Here is a 22550-nt window from a genome sequence, read left to right as displayed (position 1 = left end):
AAAGCCGACCAGCAGACCATCCCAAGCCAATGATGCAGTAGGAGTTCCAATCTCATCATGCCAGAGCATCAGAAAGTCAAAGCACGAGCCCTCCTCTCTCCTGGGAATGATGCCAATGGAACAGGCAGCCACAGGGTGGGGAAAGGGGGTCTCCAAATGCACATGGCGTTTAGACTGGAGGTGAACATACAGGCAGCATAGATTCTGGTTCCTAACAAGGGATTTTCCCTTCCCACCCAAAGTTGGATTGGTAATTCCATTCTGCTCTCCTCTAAGCGTACAGATCTCTTTCCTCTAAATTTCCTTTTCCTTTCCTTTCCTTTTTTTTTTTTTTGAGGGGCAGAAGAGAGTCTGGATGTTATAAAAAGAAACCGTAGGAACACAAGACTTTTAAAAAATAATAATAATGAGAGAGTGGATTTGCTGCCAATGTTGCCGTGGCTACTTGAACGCTGCAAATTCGCCTGTAGAGGGAGGACAAGAGCTGAGTTTTAAAAAGTTGGGTTTCATTCATCAGCAAGACAGAAATGTTATCCAGCATAAATTTGACACTATATACCGGGTGGAGCAGGTGTTAGGAGAAATGCAATTGTTAATAATTAAATGTACAGAAGGATATCATTGGCAGAGACAGAAGACAAAGTTACTTTCCCCAAATCTCTTAACTATGGGTTTCCAAAAAGCAAACTTGGACCATATGGCAGGTTATTAAGAGCCCGCATGCTCTCATGAAGAATGTGCAAATGTAAAGTTTTATCATCGTTCACATTTGCAAGATTATTCTCAACACGTTTTACACAATGGCAGCTGCTCTCTTGGGGTCAAAAAAGCAAGGATTTATTGGCATGGCTCTCTGCTCTCCAAACCCCCATACAGTGGTGCCCCGCAAGACGAATGCCTCGCAAGACGGAAAACCCGCTAGACGAAAGGGTTTTCCATTTTTGAGCTGCTTCGCAAGACGAATTTCCCTATGGGCTTGCTTTGCAAGACGAAAACGTCTTGCAAGTGTTCCAATTTTTTTTCGCTCCCCCCCCTTGCTAAGCCGCTAATAGCCTTTTAGCCGCTAATCCGCTAAGCCTTTAATAGCTGCTAAGCCTTTAATAGCCGCTAAGCCTTTAATAGCCGCTAAACCACTAATAGCGCTAATCCGCTAATAGGGTTGCTTCGCAAGACGAAAAAACCGCTAGACGAAGAGACTCGCGGAACGGATTAATTTCGTCTTGTGAGGCACCACTGTACTGATTTAGGAATATCTAGGGAGGAAAAAAATCCAGTAGCACCTTAGAGACCAACTAAGTTTGTTCTTGGTATAAGCTTTCATGTAAGGTAAAAGGTAAAGGTACCCCTGCCCGAACGGGCCAGTCTTGACAGACTCTGGGGTTTGTGCGCCCATCTCACTCTATTGGCCGTGGGCCAGCGCTGTCCGGAGACACTTCCGGGTCACGTGGCCAGCGTGACAAAGCTGCATCTGGCGAGCCAGCGCAGCACACGGAACGCCGTTTACCTTCCTGCTGGTAAGCGGTACCTATTTATCTACTTGCACCCAGGGGTGCTTTCGAACTGCTAGGTTGGCAGGCGCTGGGACCGAGCAGCGGGAGCGCACCCCGCCGCGGGGATTCGAACCGCCGACCTTTCGATCGGCAAGCCCTAGGCGCTGAGGCTTTTACCCACAGCGCCACCCGCGTCCCATGTGCGTGCACACAAAAGCTCATACCAAGAACAAACTTAGTTGGTCTCTAAGGTGCTACTGGACAATTATTTAATTTTTTAATATATTTCAACTGCGTCAGACCAACACGGCTACCTAACTGATTTAGGAGACAGGGAATGGATGGAGCTTCCATTTCCTGTCACATGGTTGAGTTAAAAGAGTTTATCTGAAGAAGCTACACTCTGGAAAACTTTAAAAGGTAGACTTTCTAGAAGCTCTACTTCAGGGCAGCAGGTTAACCAAATACCATACTATTAGCATATATGTACACCCTATTAACGCTACCCAAATGAGAAATTTTGTGCTCTGATGTCAAAAGCAGGTACGGCTGGGTTCTACTTTCTCCAGCTTATTACAGGTCTCTGGTCTCTTATCTTAGCAAGGCCCTGGGCGAACTAACAGCTTCACCATTTGTTGGAGTAGAAAAAGCAAAACCTTGTGCTCTGGGGCTAATTTTAAGAACATTCATGTTCTTTCACCCATTCCAAACTACAGGCTTTGGTTACCACCTTCAGTCCATTTAACACTGATTGCTGGCTAGTCTGTAAATAATAAATTACATCCCCACTGATCCTCTGGTCTTCCTGATTCAGCTTATCATTTGGAGTGTTAATTGGTGCCACAGGATTGTGAAGATAAAAATGTGTTAATTTGGAAAGGCAGGGCTCCGCTAGACATTCCATCTAGCCATAGACTAAGAGCATTCGCTCAGAGTCTTCCTCACCCCCAAGCTATGCAAAACATAAAGAGGGGGAAAATCCTAAGCCCATTTTAAGACTTGTTAGAATTCACAGTCATCGGTATCAGGTTCAAAACATCTGAAAGTTTAAATTTAAGGCGGTGGTGGTGGTAAACAATCAGGACAGTAGCATCCTGAAATTCTGTGAGCTAGCAGAAAAACAAATGCTTAGAATTATTTAGTTCTCTGATTCTCTCAACGGAGAACCTCCACGGAGCCACTATGCAGAAGCAACATAACCTAGTAAGGTGCCCATCAAAACTTTCTGCCCTGTCCTGGATGCAAAACCTGCAACTGCTCACAAGGCAGCTTGCTGGAGGTATAAAGGCAGCCACTGCTGGGCAATGATCAAGGGCAAGGGACGCCTGATACCCACAAACCAGAAAAAGTCACAAGGAGGAGATAGGCAAGCTGTCGCCTTCACGTTGTGCAGGCGTGTGACCGATGATGGACTAGCAGGCACAAGCCTTGGCTTCATCAGTTCACACTGGACACTGCAAGTCGATTCAGATAAGCCATGGGCACTCGTAGTGCTGAGGCAGAAGCACCCGCACTTCTGCTACCTAAGGGCATTTCAGGAAATTTAAATGGCGACCATTCAACTCAATCAGCTGCATACTAGCTTGCAGGGGAATTTCCCTACTTCCATATATCTGACAACAAAGAATGGCAAGAACACTCCTGAAAACTTCTAATCGCCCACAGCTTGTCTGAGACACTAACCATGCTGAGCAGTTTACAACTGATCAGGAATAACAAAGCAAGCAAGATCATTGTCACCTAGACAAAAAAGCTTGACACATAGATATGGATGAAGGTTATTATTTAGATACTTGTCACCAGAGGTGAATGTAGCACGAAGCAATGAAGAGCAGGTTTACCTGCTCAAGGTAGATACTCCCAATGTGGAAAAAAGGAAGGTTGGGAATGTAAAAAGTCCTTGACTTCAGGGTCCTTGACTTCCACATTACCTTAGGTAAAGGTAAAGGGACCCCTGACCGTTAGGTCCAGTTGCGGACGACTCTGGGGTTGCGGCGCTCATCTCTTTATTGGCCGAGGGAGCCAGCATACAGCTTCTGGGTCATGTGGCCAGCATGACTAAGCCGCTTCTGGCAAATCAGAGCAGCGCATGGAAACGCCATTTACCTTCCCGCCGGAGCGTTACCTATTTATCTACTTGCACTTTGACATGCTTTCGAACTGCTAGGTTGGCATCCACATTACCTTACTGGAGATCTAATCAGACAAATTCTGTACACAAGCATAAAACGTTTTCTCCACATAAAGGAGAATTGAGTAGAAATATCAACTCATGTAAAGCTGAGCATTAGCAGCAAGCCATTGACTTTGTAAGAGAGCTGGTGGCAAAATTTTCTTTCCCCACCTTTAAACAACTTTTAAAGTTTACTACTCTTGCTTTTACAAGGCCATTTCCTCCTATTATGAGCATCACTGCTTTCAAGCACGGCCACACAGACAAAAAGCAATATTCACTTTTTTAAAAATGTCCCTTCTAACCTGTTAAAAGTCGAGCAATGCTTATTAACATGCCTGAAGCAGACCGGCGCAAAGGCATGGGTCCAGCAATGATTTTAAACAGCCGAAAAGGGGTGTTAAGCAAGAGCAGTGCCAGAACAGAGGCAGTAAGAAAGGACAAAAACAAACAAACCCAAGAATAAAATGAAACAAAAACACAAAGAGACTTCCAATTCCAAGTAAGCAACAATTTTCAGAGCAGGAAGTTCAGAAAAAAGCCACTCCCTGCCTAAGTCTTTTATGTTCTGTTCACCTTTGCTCACTGAAACGAGGGTGGTTGCAGCTGGCTTTTTAAATCCAAGTTCATCTTGTCTTACTTTTGCCCACTGTCAGCAACGCTGCCGACTTGAGACGCTAACATGATTGCTACCACATGACACTGACTGAAGGGACAAAACAGGCAGCTTAAAACACAAAAATAAAACTCTACCAGCTACCTGTGCAGCAGAGATGGCAAAAGAAGAGAAGGAAATTTGACCTACAATCCAAACATAAATGGAGATGCATTTGTGTGTGTGAGAGAGAGTGTGCTAGCTACTTTCAACGACCTTTTCCCTTTTCTACTGAGCAGCTTTTCATGGTTGGCAATTGCCAGGCCATCCATCGCCAGCAACAGATGCCATGCTGGGAATATATACAAGACTGAGTTTAAAAGGTGAGTTTCTTTTTCAGTCAGTACACCTTCCCCAAAAACAAAGCGAACCAGCTCATTGGAATGTGAAACATATGCACACATGAAGGGAGGTAGGGGGGCACATTCAACACACAGGCACATGCTTTCAGCTTTTCAGATTACAGAAAACCCACCGTATCCCCCTGCCTGGATGGGTGTTTTTGGAGAAGCGCAAGCATACAGACTAAAATCCTCTGTCTGGAAACCAGCTCGGTTCAAGGAGGGCTCAGATGCACTGCGGTGAATTTTTGGCAACGACCGGGCCAGGAGCTCAATAGAGGCGAGGATCTGAAAACAAAGAGAGAAAAGAGAGTGGGTGTTGCGGAGCGAAGACAACAGAGCAGTTCCAAACTGGAACAAATTAATTCTCAACGAATTATAATTCTGTCAATTCCGAGAAGGGCTGTTGCTGTGTAGTAGAACGCCTGTTTTGCATGCAGGTTCCATCCCTTGTGTCTCCAGGTGGGGCTGAAAAAGAATTCTGTCTGGAACCACCGAGAGCTGCTGCCAGGGTTGGCGATATTGGGTTAGATGAAACAATGGTCTGACTTAGTAGAGATTGCTTCCTACCTACCTATGCAATGTTCACCGAGAAACCTAGTAAGAGAGAGAAACTGCCCTTCAGGACTTCAAGATGACCCTCCTACAATGATGGCAGTGCAGCTGCTTGATTTGGCACTTTCTGTTTAAGAGGCAATGCTGGAATTAAAGGCTTTAGAAATGTCTTGCTGCTTTAAGCACTACTAGAAAGCAAAACAGGAACACTGCCATTTAAGCACTGAAATGATGGTGCTGGAGTAAATTCTTAAGAGCATTGATGCTGCAATTGCTCATCATGTTTTGTACCAGCCTCTGTCCAATCTTCTCAGAAAGGTTGACAGCATGGGAGATGGGCCGTGCTCTCTATTGGATTGTACAATCTCCCTGTTTACTAGTCTTCGGCCAGCAGGTTGTGATCCACCTGACTCATGTCTAGATTTCATGCGAGTTGTACCAGTAACACCATTAGCCCCACCGTTTTGTTTTCCTTTGGAAAGGGATTGGGGAGAGGAGAGGGGGGAAAGAAGTGCAGCCACCATAGGCTAAAAAAGGTAGAAGTTGGTCCCACAATGCAGATTAGGCTTAACAGCGAATCCCAGATTGAAAAAGGGCTTTAGACTCTCATCCTAGCTAACTGCTGGACTAAACGGACCCAGTGGGCCTTTATGCTGAAGCTCTACTGATTTCTTGTCACTGGAAAGAGTTGGGCATCATTCAGTATTGATGATAGGCACAATAGGGACATCCCCTAACTGTTGTTGTGTATTGATAAAATCATCTGAAGCTGCCCTGTGGAATGAAAAATCAAAACCAACAAAGGCGGTGATGGTGAAGTGTTTTGCAGCAAGAAAACGGAACTTGCAGCTATTTCACAGACTATGTTTAAAAGACCCATGGTGCTAATACTTCCATGGAGACAGTCACATAGACAAAGAGAGGCAGAAACCAGTGCGTCTCTAGCAACAATTCTATTATTCCACATGCAGAGCAGGCTATTATTACCATTATGCGATTCCCAAGGCAGGTACATGCCAAAGGGCAAGCCATTCATTTTCTGCTCTAAAAGAAGATGCATTTCTGATAAGAAACTCATTTCTTAGACTCCCTTAGAGCCAGTCTAAATGAAATCTGAATTTTCTCCTCCCCATTTTATTGCAAAGGTAAAGCTACCACGGTGAGGGCTGAGAACGATTTGAGGGTGGATGAAGAAGGACCTTTAATAAAGCAATGTAGTGCTGGCTTTTAAAAATTACTTTTTGCAGCAGGAAAACATGCCACTTGCTGCAGCAGTGGGTTTTCCATTTATTTTGGCAGCCGGAGCTCTCTGCTTCGGCTGCCACTTCACTTCCCTGAACAATGATCCTGAACGATGCTTGCAACCTTAGCATCACCCAGCGCCAATGCACTGCTAACATCTTCCAAGCTGTTCAGGACAGAGATGGGGTGACCAGAGAAGAAGGCCTCCTTCCACTGTCACCCCTAAGAATGTTTGGAAGCAATTACCCTGTGAGGAAGAATGACAGGATCGTCTATGGGGTTTTTGGCACTGGGACCCATAACTGCTGCAGAAGGAATGACAAGAAGCCAGCAGACTCCAGTTATGCCTATAAGGCCTCACACTGTGAGGTCAACAACTTCTGGCCACATTGCAGACACTTCTGGGAAGGCGAGGTCACCAGGCCTCAGGGCCCTGCCAAGGCCTGTCTTTGAATGGCAAACAACCTACTTCCATGCAGCTGGTTATTATAGCTACTTGTAACACTAAGTTTGCTTGTTTTCATCTTTCCTTCCCATCCCTTTTTTCCTTTTGTGTTGTGCCTTGTAAGCCCAAGGGCAGGGGCTTTGCTGTCTTTACTGATGTGAAAGCTGGTCCCAGAGTGAGGAATAAATATTTTAAATACGTAAGGCTTCTTAAATACGTAAATACGTAAGCTCTTCTTTTTTTACAGTGAGAAGAGAAAAGCAGCAGCACTGTAGCCACAGGAAGCATCCCATCCTGGTCCATGAAACTACCCAAACAATTTCATCCTCCACCCCCCCAAAGCCTAAGAATTGACCTTGTGCTCTTGGATGCCGTGAATTGCACTGGGGAGGTCATTTTGGCATAGTCTTTTTCAGCTGGTGCTTGCTGACCCTAGCAAGGCAATGTGAGTGTAGTCCAATTTGAATGTAGTCAAATATTAGGAATATTTCTTACCTGTGGGAAGAGGGGTCGTTCATCCCTTTTCTTTTTCAAGCATTCTGCCATTAGCCTCTTCATTGCTTTGGGACAGTTACTTCGCACTTTGCTGAGATCTGGAGAGAGGTATCCTCGCCCCACCATAAAAATGATCTTTGTTTACAGGGAGGAAAAGAAGAGTGGGAATGAGAAGGTTCCAGCAAACATCTACTTTCTACATTAAACTGGGCAAGGGGGAAGTGTTAATGTAAAATAATAATAATAATAATAACCCTGAACTCCAGGCTTGCACAAAACTTGTGATCTTTCAGTCCATACTATATTTCAAAGGTTTTCTAAACCCAAATTTAAAATTCTTTTCACACTGGAGGGTGACAGTAATTTCACAATAAGGTGTGCAACATACTCATCAATGGTAGCTTGGTACCCAGTTATATTCTGATTGGAATGAATTAATATGAATACATACACTCAGATATACACACATATCTGCAATGTGGTATCAGTATTGAATAAATTATGCTGCCTGCTAGACAACCCAAAGGTAGACACTAAATTGACCTATGTCCTGCCCCCTTTCAGGTAAAGGGAGGGTTAAGTACGAGACTTGTCACTAAATATCTAAGATAATGCAACTCAATTTTAATATTCGTTCTGTGCAAGCTGTCTGCCAGCCCACTGGATATTGTCAAAACTCAAGAAATAGCCAGTCACCCTGTTCTGCAGGGATAGCCAGGATCCAAAGATCTACTTTAGGTATGTCCATGTGGCTGAGCACACCCAGTGGGATTTCTTAATCTTACTTAAAGAGAAGACTAGGTGCCACAACACAAGCTGAGTCTGAAAGCCCTCTCAGTTTCAAAAACCATGGAGGTTGTTAGTTGGAAAAAAAAACACCCAAGCCCAAAGACCCTCAGCCCTAAATTATTTGTGTTATTCTTTGAATCTTGACCATAACGTTCCTCACTTGCCAGTTGTTCAGTGTAAAGTGATACACAATTGTGCAGAACCAGATCTCATCAAAAAGGGCAAAAATATCCCAAATATTGAAGTACTCAAGGATGTGGACCAAAGAAAATCAAATTAGGAACTTGGCATTTCATCCTCTGGGTTTCTTACTAGAGCACTTCACTCATTTTACCTGATGCCAAAGTTTTTTTTTCTTGCAGTCACCTCCCACCTTATCTCTGAGGAATTCAGGTCAATGTACATGGGTGGGTGGGTGTGATCCCATTGTATCCCCCAAAACCTGGGAGGTTGGCTAGGCTGACAAAGCATGACTTGTCCAAGGTGACATGGCCCATGTCTCTCTGGTCCAAGCCCAATACTATCAAATGCAAAACACTGGCTCTTAAGTGAGGGCCTAGGGGAAGACACCACAAGTCTATGTCCTTAACACTTCCTGCATTTTTCTACTTCCTGATATGTGACCTTTTAAAATTAGGGTCTACTTGAAGCAGGAAAAAAGGCACTTATGCCAAAGACCATTTGACAAATTTAAACCACTCATTAATTATTTCAGACAATGACAAGTGATGAGAATGTGAAAGCACCAACAAAATCCAAGCTTCCCCAAAGCCACGAATGCCTTACCTGGTCCCTGTTGTTGATGTTAGAATATGGTAACTGCCCAGTCATCAGCTCATAAAGAACAATCCCAAATGCATACACATCTGACTGAAAGCTATATGGGTTTTTATCTTGCATCCTAATTACCTCTGGAGCCTGTGATGTAGAAGAGAAGAAAACTGCTTTATTCTGTTGCATTGAAAAGCTATTTTCTTATGTCTTACGTCACCAACCCCGGAGACTCCATTTCTTGAAAGGGAGACATAAAAGCCTTTAATGGATGTAAGATGTCTATAATAGCCACATATTTAGCCTACTCATTTGGCACTCATTAATACAAATTAATCCATCATTTCCCCAGGTATGCAGGTAATAAACTGCTTTAAGGAGAGTTATTATCACTTTTCAGTGATTATAACAGGGAAATCTACCGGGCTAACATTTTGTATGAACACAGAGTTGACTGCAAAATAAGAGCCTCCTACTGGATAAAGTACAGAAAGGGACCTGTGCATTGGGATTTCACCTCCAGAAAGAGGAGAAAGGACAGCTCCCTTGCAATACCACACAAAAAGCAGAAGGTTCCATGTGCAGTGGCGTGCAGTCCTCTATTACGGTGCCTTATAAATGTTGCTATCCCTATCTTAGAGGCACAATGAATATACATCTACACAGGAGATGGTGTCAACTATCGGGTGGATCAAAAAATAGTTCAGAGAATACCCCCTTTATTTACCATCCATAGAATAGATCCAGACAACTGTTCAAACTGATGGGACCCGCTCCATCGTGATTTCACTGTTGCTAGACCAAAGTCACCTATTTTTACTGTGAGGTCTTCATGAAGAAATATATCTGAACAGAGGATGTAAAGAAAAAAGGAGGGAAAGAGGCAATCCTAATTTCCCATCAGAGTACATATTGTGCCCATTCAACTACTACAAAAGCCCAGATCATAAGCCTGCATTATTATCTAGTTGCTACCTATAGATTCTAAGCTGAAATTTGAACAGTGCTCCTATTATCTAATAGTAAGAACAATAAGCAAACTAAGGAAGAGTCTCTATAACTGGGTTGACTGTATGGGGTCTTCAAAATCTGGTAAGGCTAGTGGGAGTTTCCGGCATGTCAAATGTTGGTTTGAGAGGAAGCCAGCACAGTGCTTCCATGGTGTCACATAATAAACTACATCACTTGTGTGAATGATGCTTCTTCAATCAAGACTTGATTTGTTTTTGGCTTGATGTCATCAGGCAACAAAGAACAAATCACTCTGATTTAGCAAATGTGCATATTGGCTGCTGGACTAGTAATTACAAGGATAAACTAAAATATGAATCAGAATGCAGATACGGATTTATTCACACTTCACATTTTCAGTAAGATACGAATTAGGATGTACATCCTCACTTCAGGCTCCACTGCTCCTAGTTAGGCATAAACCCTTCAAAAAGCCTTGAGTGGGACAACTACCTTGCCCACAGATCATCAGCTGATCTCACCTAACCACACTTTTTTCTCTCATGTTTTTAGAACAGATACTCACTTTAGGGATGTGGGAAGGGGAGGAAGAACAATAAAGGTCCGGTCTCTTAGAAAAAGGATACTATTACTCTTGAGGTCTCTGTGGATGATTGACTTGGCATGCAAGTAACTGGAAAGCAAGAAAATATTAGATAGAAAGTTGACTATATATTTCTGCTTATCAAGAGCCTGCGTGAAGCTGAATGATCTCAAAGATGACACAAACATATGGCAAAAGGTAGTCTCTAAGTTGTATAGTGTCTAAGCCATTTGTTTATTTACTGCATCTGTCTCCCATTCTTCCTTCAAGGAGTCAGCTTGCTATGTCAGCTTGCACCTATCAGCACCTGCAACGCCCAGGCTTTTTAAGACAACTGAATTGCAAACCTACACACCATGCACAAATCTGCAGCTCTTTCTGCCCACTCCCCTTTGGGAGGAACAGCCTGGAGCTTAGACTTTGCCAGGGCCCAAACATCTCCTAATCGCTCTAATACACTGGTTGCCAATCAGGGGTTTGGGGACTGCTGGGGGTCCACGGAACGCACCCAGGGGGTCTGTGGCCCCATCCCTTGCGTCCCCCCCAACTAAATATTTGTCATTTTTGCATGATAATAATAATGATCTGTTTTCAGCAGACCTAAACTCCTTTGCTTATTAGGGAGTACCGCACAATTTGTTCAAAAAATTGCTTTGGCAAGGTTACTATCTAATATATTGTAAATTTCATTTTAATAGTGGGTTTTCAATGCAATCTGTTTTTGGGTGTCAATCCTGGCTGAAAAGCAGGTAAAAATACAAAAACAAATTACTTGGCAGTAAGTTGCCTGGAAATTAATGCAATTCAAACCAAGTAGACAAGCTTAGGATTGGGCAGCCGGAACGTATCAGCTATAAGACAGCTTCATATTTATTAGCCTAAGTTACATTTATGGTTCCATCATATTCCACCCCTCTAGTATCATGAGACACTGCTGCCAATTTCTTCACACCCACTTGAAATGTTTTAGGAGAAAAGGGAAGATGAGAAATCATTCTCCTTTATATCAGAACACTGTAGAGCAACACAAATCACACACTCATTGTTCCTGTTACTGGGAAGACTGTTAAAACATGCTGGTATTACATGAATGCCAATCTGCAGCAAGGCTTGACTTGGGGAAGAGGGCATACCACAGCAGGCCATATGCATGCTGGAGGAAGCCCGAAGGCTATGCAGCTCAGTTACTTGTTTCTATGCAGATATGCCAGGAAGCAGCACTAGAAAAAAATGTGAGCTTCCATTCTTTTTTTTATAAATAATTTTTATTGAGATTTAAGATCACCCACCAACACCAGTAAAACATCAAATCTTATTACATGTATCCTACTTTATGCTCCGTAGAGCTGTTGATTTCTGTCCTTCCCTTCCATCAGTTTTCCTATTCTATTCTATAGTTCACAGTTTCTTTGATTAGATATTACAACATGACATAAGATTTACTTCAATCCTGCCAAAGTTTTCAAATTTGTACAGTTCTCACTTATATAGATCAAAAATTTACACCATTCTTTTTGGTACTTTGTCTCCTCCTGACTGCGAATTCTGCGCGTCAATTTAGCCATCTCAGCATATTCAACCAGCTTTATCTGCCATTCTCCTATTGTCGGCATCTCCTGTTGCTTCCACTTTTGAGCTATCAGAACTCTAGCTGCTGTTGTTGCGTACAAATATAATCTTTGATCAGTCTTCTTAATATCTTCTCCCACCAAACCTAGCAAGAATTCTTCCGGCTTTTTGGGAAAGCTATACTTAAACATCTTTTTTAACTTGTTATAAATCGATTCCCAGAACTCTTTTAATTTATTACATTACCACCACATATGAAAGAAGTCGCCATCCTTTTCCTTGCATTTCCAGCAAGTTTTACTACTAGTTCTGTACATTTTTGCCAATTTGGTGGGAGTAAGATACCAACGATAGACCATCTTCATAACATTCTCTTTTAAGGCAGAACAAGAGGTGAATTTTATACTCTCATTCCAGAGTTTGGCCCATACATCATAGTCTATGTTGTGTCCTAGATCAATAGCCCATTTTATCATAGCCTCTTTTATAAGTTCGTCTTTTGTATTCCATTCTAATAGGAGATTATACATTTTTGAAAGTAGTTTAGACTTACTTTCTATACAGTGGTGCCTCGCAAGACGAAATTAATCCGTTCCGCGAGTCTCTTCGTCTTGCTGTTTTTTCATCTTGCGAAGCACGGCTATTAACGGCTTAGCGGCTTTAAGAAAAAGGAAACAAGCTTGCAAGAACTTGCGAAGCAAGCCCATAGGGAAATTCGTCTTGCGGAACGACTCAAAAAACGGAAAACTCTTTCGTCTTGCGCGTTTTTCGTCTTGCGAGACATTCGTCTTGCGAGGTACCACTGTACTTTCCATTCCACTTCTTGATTCACCAACATGGAATACTGAGTTTGTAGCATTTTGATAGTCTGTTTAATTTGTTCATCTTTAGGTTTTATTATCAATTTTTTCTCATTCTCCATGAGTTGAACCAGAATTTATTCTTTTTTTCTTTCTCTTTCTTTCTTTTTATGGCTATTTTGCTGGATTAGGAAGCCTCTCATGACAGCCTTACTCGCGTCCCATACAGTGTCCAGACTTTTTTCTTTATGTAAATTCCATTCAAAATAATCCTTAATTGTCTCTTTCGCTTTCGCTACTATTTTTGGGTTCTCAAATAAAGTGTCATTCATCCTCCATCTAAATGAGGATTGTTCTCTACCTTTTAGTTCCAGATAAATCGAATTGTGGTCCGATAGAGTTCGTGGCGTGATCTCAATTTTATTTACTCTGGAAACCAGTTCTTTAGAGACCCAAACATAGTCTATCCGACTCGAGCTTTGGTGAGGTTCCGAGAAAAAGGTGAACTGTTTTGTAATTGGGTGTTTCCACCTCCAGGTATCTATTAAGCCAAAGTTTTCAACCAATTCAAAAAAATTTTGGGGGAGTTTACCCTCATTTATGTTTTTTCTCTTTGACAAAACCTATTCATTTTTTTCCCCTCGCGGAAAAGCAGTGCTTTGGGTATAAACTCCCTTAGCACCATACATTAAGAACAAATACAGTTATATTTAAAATGTCTTGGTAAGAGCTTCTCTCCTGTGATAGTCACCCAAATACAGCTACTGATCGTTCTTTACAGCTGTTACGGTGTTTTATGACAAGACACCGGATGGCTTGGTGTCAGCCCTTGTAAAACATCATGCTCTAATGTTAGCTGGAGGAAAAATGTAAGAGATTTTATTCTAGCTGTCTTCAGTAAAAAGTAAAAACGATGAAAATCTTTAAACCAGACAAAGTATCTGGCACCAGACAAAGTATCTGGAGGAATTTACGAGAATACCTCCCCACTGATTCTATGACGTTGCCATATTACCGTATTTTTCGCACCATAGGACGCACCGGACAATAGGACGCACTTTGTTTTAGAGGGGGGAGAACAAGAAAAAAAAAATTCTCCCCCTCTCTGCCCAGCGCCCCTTCAGTGAAGCGGCAGGAGGCACTGCACAGAGAGGGGGAGAACTTTCCCCCTCTTGTTTTCCCGCTCTAAAACAAGGTGCCGTTTAAGGTGCGTTCAGGCGGCTACCTTGGAAGCCTGGAGAGCGAGAGGGGTCGGTGTGCACTGACCCCTCTCGCTCTCCAGGCTTCAGGTTCCTTTCGACCTGTTCTTTGGGACTGGCGGGGGGGGAAGCCCACCACCAGCCCCAAAGAGCAGGTCAGGGAGCAGCGGAAAGGCGCAGCGGAGAGGCTCCTGCCATAGCCGTGTGCCACCTCTCCAGCCGGGAGAGAGTCGCGGGGGGCTGCTTTAGCCCCGTGCGCGCTCTCCCGGCTGGGGAAGTGACGCGCTAATATAGAGGCTCCTGCCATAGCTGCGTGTCACCTCTCCAGCTGGGAGAGGGTCGCGGGGGGCTGCTTGAGCCCCGCGTGCGCTCTCCCGGCTGGGGAGGTGACGCGCGGCTATAGAGGCTCCTGCCATAGCTGCGTGTCACCTCTCCAGCTGGGAGAGGGTCGCGGGAGGCTGCTTTAGCCCCGCGCGCGCTCTCCCGGCTGGGGAGGTGACGCGCTGCTATAGAGGCTCCTGCCATAGCTGCGTGTCACCTCTCCAGCTGGGAGAGGGTCGCGGGGCTATGGTGTCTTCGCTCCATAGGACGCACACACATTTCCCCTTCATTTTTGAAGGGGAAAAAGTGTGTCCTATAGAGCGAAAAATACGGTAACCTCCTGTGTTAGGGATGGGGAACCTGCAACTCTCCAGATGCTGATAGTTACAACTCCCATCATCACTGACCACTGGCCATTCTGGCTGAGGCTGATGGGAGCTGTAGTCCAACAACATCTGGAGGGCCACAGGCCTGTCTATCCCTGCCACATGCACCGACAAAGCTCAGTGTGTGGAGAACTCTCTTTTCCCTCCCTCTCTCCTATTGAGTATATAGTACTATACTTACTCCATTCCTTGTGCTGTCTGCCGTGCAATATCTATCAGCTTGATCATCTCAAATTTGGTCTCAATGATGTGTAGATGGTGGTAAAGACTGGAGCCTTCACACCACTGCGTAACTATAGCCAACTGCGGCTTTGTTGAATAACCCATGAAAAGCAATATATTCACGTGTCTTGTTTTCCTGTGGAAAGAAAGGAGTGCTTAAAATCACTGAAAATACTTTTGATGGATTGAAGGGCTCTAACAATGAATGCCCTGATATATGATGAATCCTGTTGGATTGACCAAGGTCCATCTAGTGCAGATTCCATATGGACATCATGGCTGAAATTATCGAATCCCCTTTAAAGCCATCTAAAGCTAGTGACCACTGCCACATCCTGTAGCAACTATTTCATTAAATGCATTATATATTCTGTACGCCACCAAGAGTGGCTGGGGAAACCCAGCCAGATGGGCAGAGTATAAATAATAAAATTGTTGTTGCTGCTGTTTTGCATTATGGGTTGCATTAGTGCCCTGCAGATGTTGTTACACTCCAACTCCCATCTGCCCTCAGCTGTACAGCTAAATCACCAAAGATGATGGCCATCCTCTTTAGAGGACCTCAGATTACCTCTCCCTGCCACTACACACTCAGGATGGGATACACAACTGTCACCTATCCATCTACTGCAGCCCTCTGCCCAATATCCTGTTCTGATATGAAAGGTCTTCTAAACCTTGAGAACAGGTTTTCAGGGAGCAAGGGAGATGACTTGGGCAAGCAGAAGTGCTTTCTGCAAAGGCAAAACTGGATACAACCCCATATTAAATAATTGCTGTCTGTACAGATTCTCCTGCCAATCAATTTAATTGAATGACTTGAAGTCTGAAAGATGGAGTAAACCTTCTATCTACTGTGACAGACACTTTGAAGAATTAGCACAGACTGTGCCTAGAAGGCTCACAGTTGGCATCTGACAAGACACTGGGAACCTGCAATGTTACAGGGTATTCTTGCTTCACGACAGGAATGCTTTGGCTCAGAGTTCCAGTTAGCCACAACCTCTTCTGGGAACCATCGTGTCACCTTTTCTCTCCCTGACCTGGGATTTGCTGCTGTTCTTTTCTACTGACACCTAGCATTCTTCGGGCTTCTGAGGAGACTCAGTGCCCATCCAGCTATTTTTTATTTGGGGGGGGGGGAGTGCCCCTATAGATTTTTTTAAAAAATTATTTTTGTACTCGGGCTTCTCCCAAGCATGTTGATACATCCCTCTTGTTTCTCAACGACTCCATTTTGGATATGTAGTTCTTGGCATTCAGCATGTGAATTTACTATGAGAGGGAGCGATGGGGGAAAGGTCATCAAGCAGAGCAGAGCCAGGGAAAACAAGGATCCATGAAGGAAGTGCAGGAAAGATTTGCTTTCTCTCTCGTGGTAACATGGATTGACAATGCAGAAGCATCCAATATTCCCTCACTGTGTGGGCATGAAGACATGTTTATAAGGGATTAACACAGGACCAGAAAATATCAGGAAAACACAAACTGCCTTTCAGCAGAAGGACTGGGAGGAGCACAGTGTTCTGAACAAACGGCTCAAGCTCACTGGCTTCTCAAGGGAAGTCAAGCCATCAACATGCAACTAACACAACCTTACCTGAGCACTCCTACTTCATTTTTAAAGGCTTGTAACTGCTGGGGGGTGGGGGCTGTAACATTCAACATTTTCACTGCAACATCACCTGAAAAAGCAATTTTAAAGAATATCAGCTGTATAATACAGCTGCTCAACTTTTCAAAAAGCAGAATGCAAAACTCAGATATTGTTATGTGGTGTTCTAGGTGCAAAATGTGCCTTTTCTTCCTTTTGATTACTATTGTCATGCTGTATCACAAACTGCTTTTCGATGCCTGAGCCCTCCTTTTCGAAAGAGATCTGCTATGCAGCGTAGAACACTGCTGTTCAAAAAAACTGCAAGACTAAAGCTCCACTGGGTGCATAGAACCGGCCAGTGGCGTAGCGTGGGTTGTCAGCACCCGGGGCAAGGCAAGTAATTTGCGCCCCCTAACCTGTGGATTTGCGCCCCCTAACCCTTACCCCCAGATGTTGCGCCCGGTGCGGCCGGCCCCCCCTGCACCCCCCACGCTACGCCACTGGAACCGGCTGCACAGGATTTGGTCCCCAACTACTGCATTTTCCTTCAAAAGACACTCTTCTCACTCTAGCACACAAACTTGGGAGAGCTTTTACATAGACAACAAAGAATAAGAGGCCTCAAAGTCATTAACAAAACTGAGATTGGCTTAATCTGCTAAGGTTTTGGTGTCACACACTTTAAAATAGAAAAAAAAAATCAACTCGTAAATAAAAAATGGTTTGGTGCAGGAATTACATACCATGCCACTTTCCCTTATAGACTGTTCCAAATGACCCAGACCCTATCCTTTGTCCAACTGTGATCTGGCCATCTGGTATTTCCCAATCATCACTTGAGTCTCGCCGACCAAGAGTTTTCTGCAAGAAAAGCAACCTTAGTAATACATCCATATGTTTTCCTAACACAGAAAGCCTTACAACTACACTGGTGTTTCGTATTTTGTTTTTGCTAATCATAAGTAGTTACAACCCATAGTTTGCAGCCATAGTGCATAATGCTACACTAAGTTTACCTCTGCAAATGAAGGGGAGGGGGAATTGGCATATAGGAGGAGGGGGAGGAATAAGTGCCCAAGTGTTTGGGGCACTCCTGATTTTCTAACCACAGTTAGAAGTTTGGGCAGCACAACATCTACACTGAGTCTCTAATGTGGTAAAGCCTGGTTGCCAATTCAATAAACCAGCTTTGGACTTACCATTCTGCTCCGGTCTTCTGAAGAGGAGGAAGACTTCCTCTCTCGCTGAGGCCCCGGGGATTTCTGCAACGCTTTCACATTGGTGAGGGACCCGGGTAAGGAGGCAGGTGGCGTGGCAGACAAACCCGTGGTTGAGCCTGTATTTGAGATTAAAAGTCAAAAGTACTTCTGGCTTTCTAAAGACATAAACATTCCCTGCTAGGCTTGTTTCACACAATAGTTAAGTGCAGAAACTGCAGTTAAGATGCAATATTTCCAAACATAAAAGGCATTTAAAAGTAAGAGGTAAGACTTACGAAACAAGTGCACTTAACATACATTTTCAGGTTGCAGTCCTAGCACACTAAATTCAGTTTTTAAAAATCTGCTGATTTCTGTGGGATTGTGCCTTTAATTCACAAAAGAGGAAAGATCAAGCTTGTTCAACAACAATCACTGCAAACTGCCCAGTTGCAATTAGTTGCTTAATTATTGGACCAGCTCACATGTTACATTAAGCCATAGTTTAAAACAGACTTTGGTGTGCTATGAGTGAGCAACATGCTGCTCAATGCTCACAAGTTCCCCCAGAGCGCCTCCCCTGTTCCTGCCACTCCAAAGATGAAACAATCCAGAGTCTGACCGGTTATCTTGTCTGAACGCTGATTAGTGACTGGTTTTCTGCAAACAAACCACAAGTCGTAAGTGAAGAGCAAGCCTCAATTACAGCTTGTGGTTTGTCTGGAGGAGACAAACCATGAGCCCGGGTTTTGACAACTGGACAAGCCAGACTCTAGCTTATTTGGTCCATGGAGCAGAATCATGAGTAGGAAAGGAGCACCACGGGAACTTTTGAGCAATGTGGACCTGCGTGTTGCTCATTCATATTAAACTATGGATTTAAACTAATGTGACAGGGGGACTGGGCCTCTAAAATGAGTGCAAAAGGAGTTAAAGGGCTTAAAGATTTAAGGCCCACCTTAATCAAAGAACCTAAAGCGCATTTTAGATTTTTCTGGGCTGCACGCATCCTTTCTTTAAGCAGGCAAGATGTGAAGTGAAACCGTGTTTGTGCACTTGGTTTGCCTGTTTTTAAGAGAAACTTCAGACTATTTTGTATTTTGTTTAATTCTGCTGGCTTTCCTGACTTGCTACCACTAACCCTGTAACAGCCTTCCCCAAGCTGGCGCCCTCCAGGTGTTTTCGGCTGTGCTGACGAAAGTTGTGATCCCAAGCACTTGGAGGACACTAGATTAGCAAAGGCTGCCCTAGGAGAATGTGAAACCAACTTGGACTCAATGGAAAGAATTAAAAGGGGAGGCCAAGATCCAGAGAACTGTAAAGTGAGTTCTGTGAACCTAACGGTGTCTATGAAATGCTTCCCCTCCTCAATTGTTAGGCTTCCCCCACCCCACACGCTACATAGCAAACAGCTCTTGAAGCTGAAGGGAGACATTCATGTAAAGAGATGAACACAAGAGCCACAAATAGGCCTAAATCTACACAGCTTTACAATGCCACTTGAAAGGGAACTAATTCAAGCGACTGAAGAGTATCTTATAACTGGGCAAAAGATGTTACTGGCCTGGACACAAAAGCAAGGAAGCCACACACAGATGGATTTTGTGCTGAATCCTCTACAAGGCTTCAGAGATTCTGAGCCCTGCAATAACACAGTGGGGGGGGGGTCATGGTTTGTTCTGCTGCTGGGCTTGTGAAGGAGCTGTCACAAAAGTGGTATACAAGCAGAAGATGCCTTCTGCTCCACTATCTCGTTTACCTTAAGCAGCACCCCACCCTAAAAGCATTAAATAGGAGTATTATTATTTACAGAGCACTACTAGTTGGCACTACAAGAATAAAAATGCAATTTGGATATTGGAATATCGGAAGCTCAGATTTGGAGGAGTAAAATCCACGACCATTTAAGTTTACAACTGTTTTCTTTCCCCAACAGAACAATTCTGAGTGCAATCCTACGCCTATTTACTTTAGAAGTGTGTCTCACTGTATTCAAAGGGGCTTACTCCTCACAAGTGCATTTACGACTGCTGCCTTAGCAAACTAAAGGCGTCTCATATTTCCTGAATCCTGTAATGGGTTGGGGGACCTTACACACAATTCTTCTTATTGAGGGCTCTCATTGTGCTGATGGTTTCGGCTATAACGAATGCCTGGCTTTTCCCTGGTCTTCTATCTAATTTACTCTCTCCCACTGTCCGTGATGCTTCCTTACAGATGTTCCACCTCTGGCTCAGACTGAATAATGAATCCCAGATTTCTGCATTGAGGCCCTTAACTCCTCTTCTCTGCAGCATCTATCGGTCTGTCCTCTCAGTCTACAGTGGTTACTTCTGCCTTTTCTGCACTTGTAGCATCCACCCTTTCCACTCCTATGATGCCGTTCACATGCCACGGTAATGCTGCCTGTTGACTCACAATTTGCTCCTCCCCTGGTATGATTGTAATGAAAAAGCCACGAAGCCTGGGCTGTCATTTCTCTCAAACCAAGGATCGTGGTTGTTTCTCTTGAACAAACCAGTGTCGCAAACCCAAGGTTTGTTTTTGGCTTCATGTTCATAGTTTGTGAGGGGTAGGTAAAGCATAATAATCCTGATTTGGACATCATGCTAAACTAAGTTTTATGCCTTGCTGGTCCTGCTTGTGCCAGGGTAAGAGTGATTGGGCAGCTTGCACTAGATTGCTATTCTTTCACAGGGAGTCATTAACCGGGATTTACCTAGCAGGGCCAGTATCTATTGGGATTTGAAAATTTGAAGAAAAAGCTCTGTGTGGGGAAATGAATGTGTAAGATTACCATTGGAAATTGCTATTTTTTTTTAGCAAACTGCTAACTTGGTCTGAAGTGTCATCTTGACACTTTCCATGAGTGTTGGACTAAATTTCAAAAGACACAGGACCATCAATACAAAGCTAATCCTACAGCAGGAGGGGACTGCTCTTATTCACTTTTTAGAAGTGATATTATCTCTACGGTCATAATTAAAACCTGAAACTTTTGAAAAAGCGGCACTTATTATCACAAAACATAAAACCTTATTTAGAGAGTGTTCATTCTGAATTATCTGGTTAAACTACAGTGGTGCCTCGCAAGACGAAATTAATTCGTTCCGCGAGTTTTTTCGTCTAGTGAATTTTTCGTCTTGCGAAGCACGGTGTCGGTAAAGTTTTGGAAAAGCTTCAAAAATCACCAAAAACCTCAAAAAAGGCTACCACACCGCGTTCTATGAGATGCTCCTCGAAGTCAAGTCGCAACTGTATTAACGGTGTTAAGAAAAGGAAACAAACTTGCAAAAAACGCAAGACGTTTTCGTCTTGCGAAGCAAGCCCATAGGGAAATTCGTCTTGCGAAGCAGCTCAAAAACCGCAAAACCCTTTCGTCTAGCGAGTTTTTCGTCTTGCGAGACATTCGTCTTGTGGGGCACCACTGTATTATGAAAGCTATGAGTGAGATCCAATGTGGGTCATACTCACAAGTAAACTAAATGAACTCAATCGACTCCAATAACAAGTTCATCAATTACAACAGGCTTACTCCGAGTGTGACTTAGTTGGAGATCAATCTATACATTTTGGAAATTATTTAACAAATGGGGTGAACTGCCTATTGCTTCAAATTGGAAACATTCAGAATTGTGTATCGCTATTTTTGTATGTGCTTTATGGCTGTGCACTGCCACATCAGAATCATGCTTCAGTTTAACATCTGGGCCACAATCTAGTAGAGAGAGAAAAATATCACTAAGCATGCCCAGTTCTGTGCTAGATTGCAGCTCTGATGCTTTTGCTTAGCAGAATTTGTTTACAGGCAGCCAAATATCTACAGACTTAAGTCGAAATGGAACTTGCTTGTACACAAACCAAACCTGATTTCAACTGATGTCTGCAGAGTTCTGTAATATATTCCATTAGTATCCAGATTAGTCACAGCCCCAACATATCATCAGTGAGATAAATTATACTAGAAGGTAATTAATTATATACTGAAGTGAGTTGTCAGCAGAATTGTTAGTACTTTGCAACAGTTCTATGAAAGACAATATTAATTGAGGAGCTCTATCTCAAGCATTAAGTTGAAACTGACAGTCAAGGAAATTAGGAATATCAGTCTCCTCCAAAATCCTGCAAAGCCTTAACATCAGACAGACAACAAGAATGGTTCTGCTGGAACCCCAGGTAGGGTTGTCAACTTTTCTACCAACCTTCGCTCTTGTGACTTTAAAAGCAGGCTGATCTGTTGCCAAGAAAAGGCTTAACCTGTTAATTTTGGCAGATGCAACCTATTGTTAAAGGTACAGGAGTAGGCTAGGCTGTTTTCTTTGGGGTGGGTGAGGTCAGTTGGCAGCCTTTAATAGAAGAATCTCTTGGAGTGCAAAATAGTTTGTACAGATGTTAAGTGTTTGCAGGACCTCTCCTATCCTCATTTCCATTGCAACTAGAGACCCTTGCAACAAGCAACACTTTTTGAAAGGCAGCATGGAAAAAACATCGTCTCTACAATGCTCTATATCCAACGCAGAGTAATTTGTGAGTTTAATAAGGGTGAGTGAAAATGGGTGAAAAAGCACATTCAAAGCATTCCAGCCAGGCCAAGCCAAAAAAACACAAACAAACCCAAAAAACAAAAACAAAAAAGACAGTGTTTTGATAAACTCACACACTTACATACACACGCTGTGAGGGTGAGGCACAAACAGCATCTGTGGTTTTTATTTAGTTTGATTTGGGTGAAAACGAGAAAGAAGA

The 22550-nt window shown here is 43.4% G+C and overlaps 1 protein-coding gene across 2 annotated transcripts in view; it reads right to left on the bottom strand.

The window, feature by feature from the left end:
• Nucleotides 1-402: 402 nt before the first annotated feature.
• The window catches only part of BRAF (B-Raf proto-oncogene, serine/threonine kinase), a 57440-nt gene continuing 35292 nt past the window's right edge, over nucleotides 403-22550 (bottom strand). For both annotated transcript variants that reach the window (XM_081212041.1, XM_081212042.1), the window contains 10 exons: nucleotides 17805-17941; nucleotides 17349-17466; nucleotides 16609-16693; nucleotides 14968-15144; nucleotides 10555-10601; nucleotides 9684-9802; nucleotides 8972-9103; nucleotides 7397-7531; nucleotides 4794-4947; nucleotides 403-464 (listed from right to left, as the gene is read on the bottom strand). In XM_081212041.1, the coding sequence (XP_081068167.1) occupies nucleotides 442-464; nucleotides 4794-4947; nucleotides 7397-7531; nucleotides 8972-9103; nucleotides 9684-9802; nucleotides 10555-10601; nucleotides 14968-15144; nucleotides 16609-16693; nucleotides 17349-17466; nucleotides 17805-17941 (1127 nt within the window). In that variant the 3' untranslated portion in view covers nucleotides 403-441. The remainder of the gene's footprint in view (nucleotides 465-4793; nucleotides 4948-7396; nucleotides 7532-8971; nucleotides 9104-9683; nucleotides 9803-10554; nucleotides 10602-14967; nucleotides 15145-16608; nucleotides 16694-17348; nucleotides 17467-17804; nucleotides 17942-22550) is intronic.

This window comes from Podarcis bocagei (assembly GCF_964188305.1).
Source record: "Podarcis bocagei genome assembly, chromosome: 10".
Taxonomy (NCBI): Eukaryota; Metazoa; Chordata; class Lepidosauria; order Squamata; family Lacertidae; genus Podarcis; species Podarcis bocagei.
The sequence above is the reverse complement of the archived record's forward strand: the minus strand, read 5'-3'. Positions and strand labels throughout refer to the sequence as shown.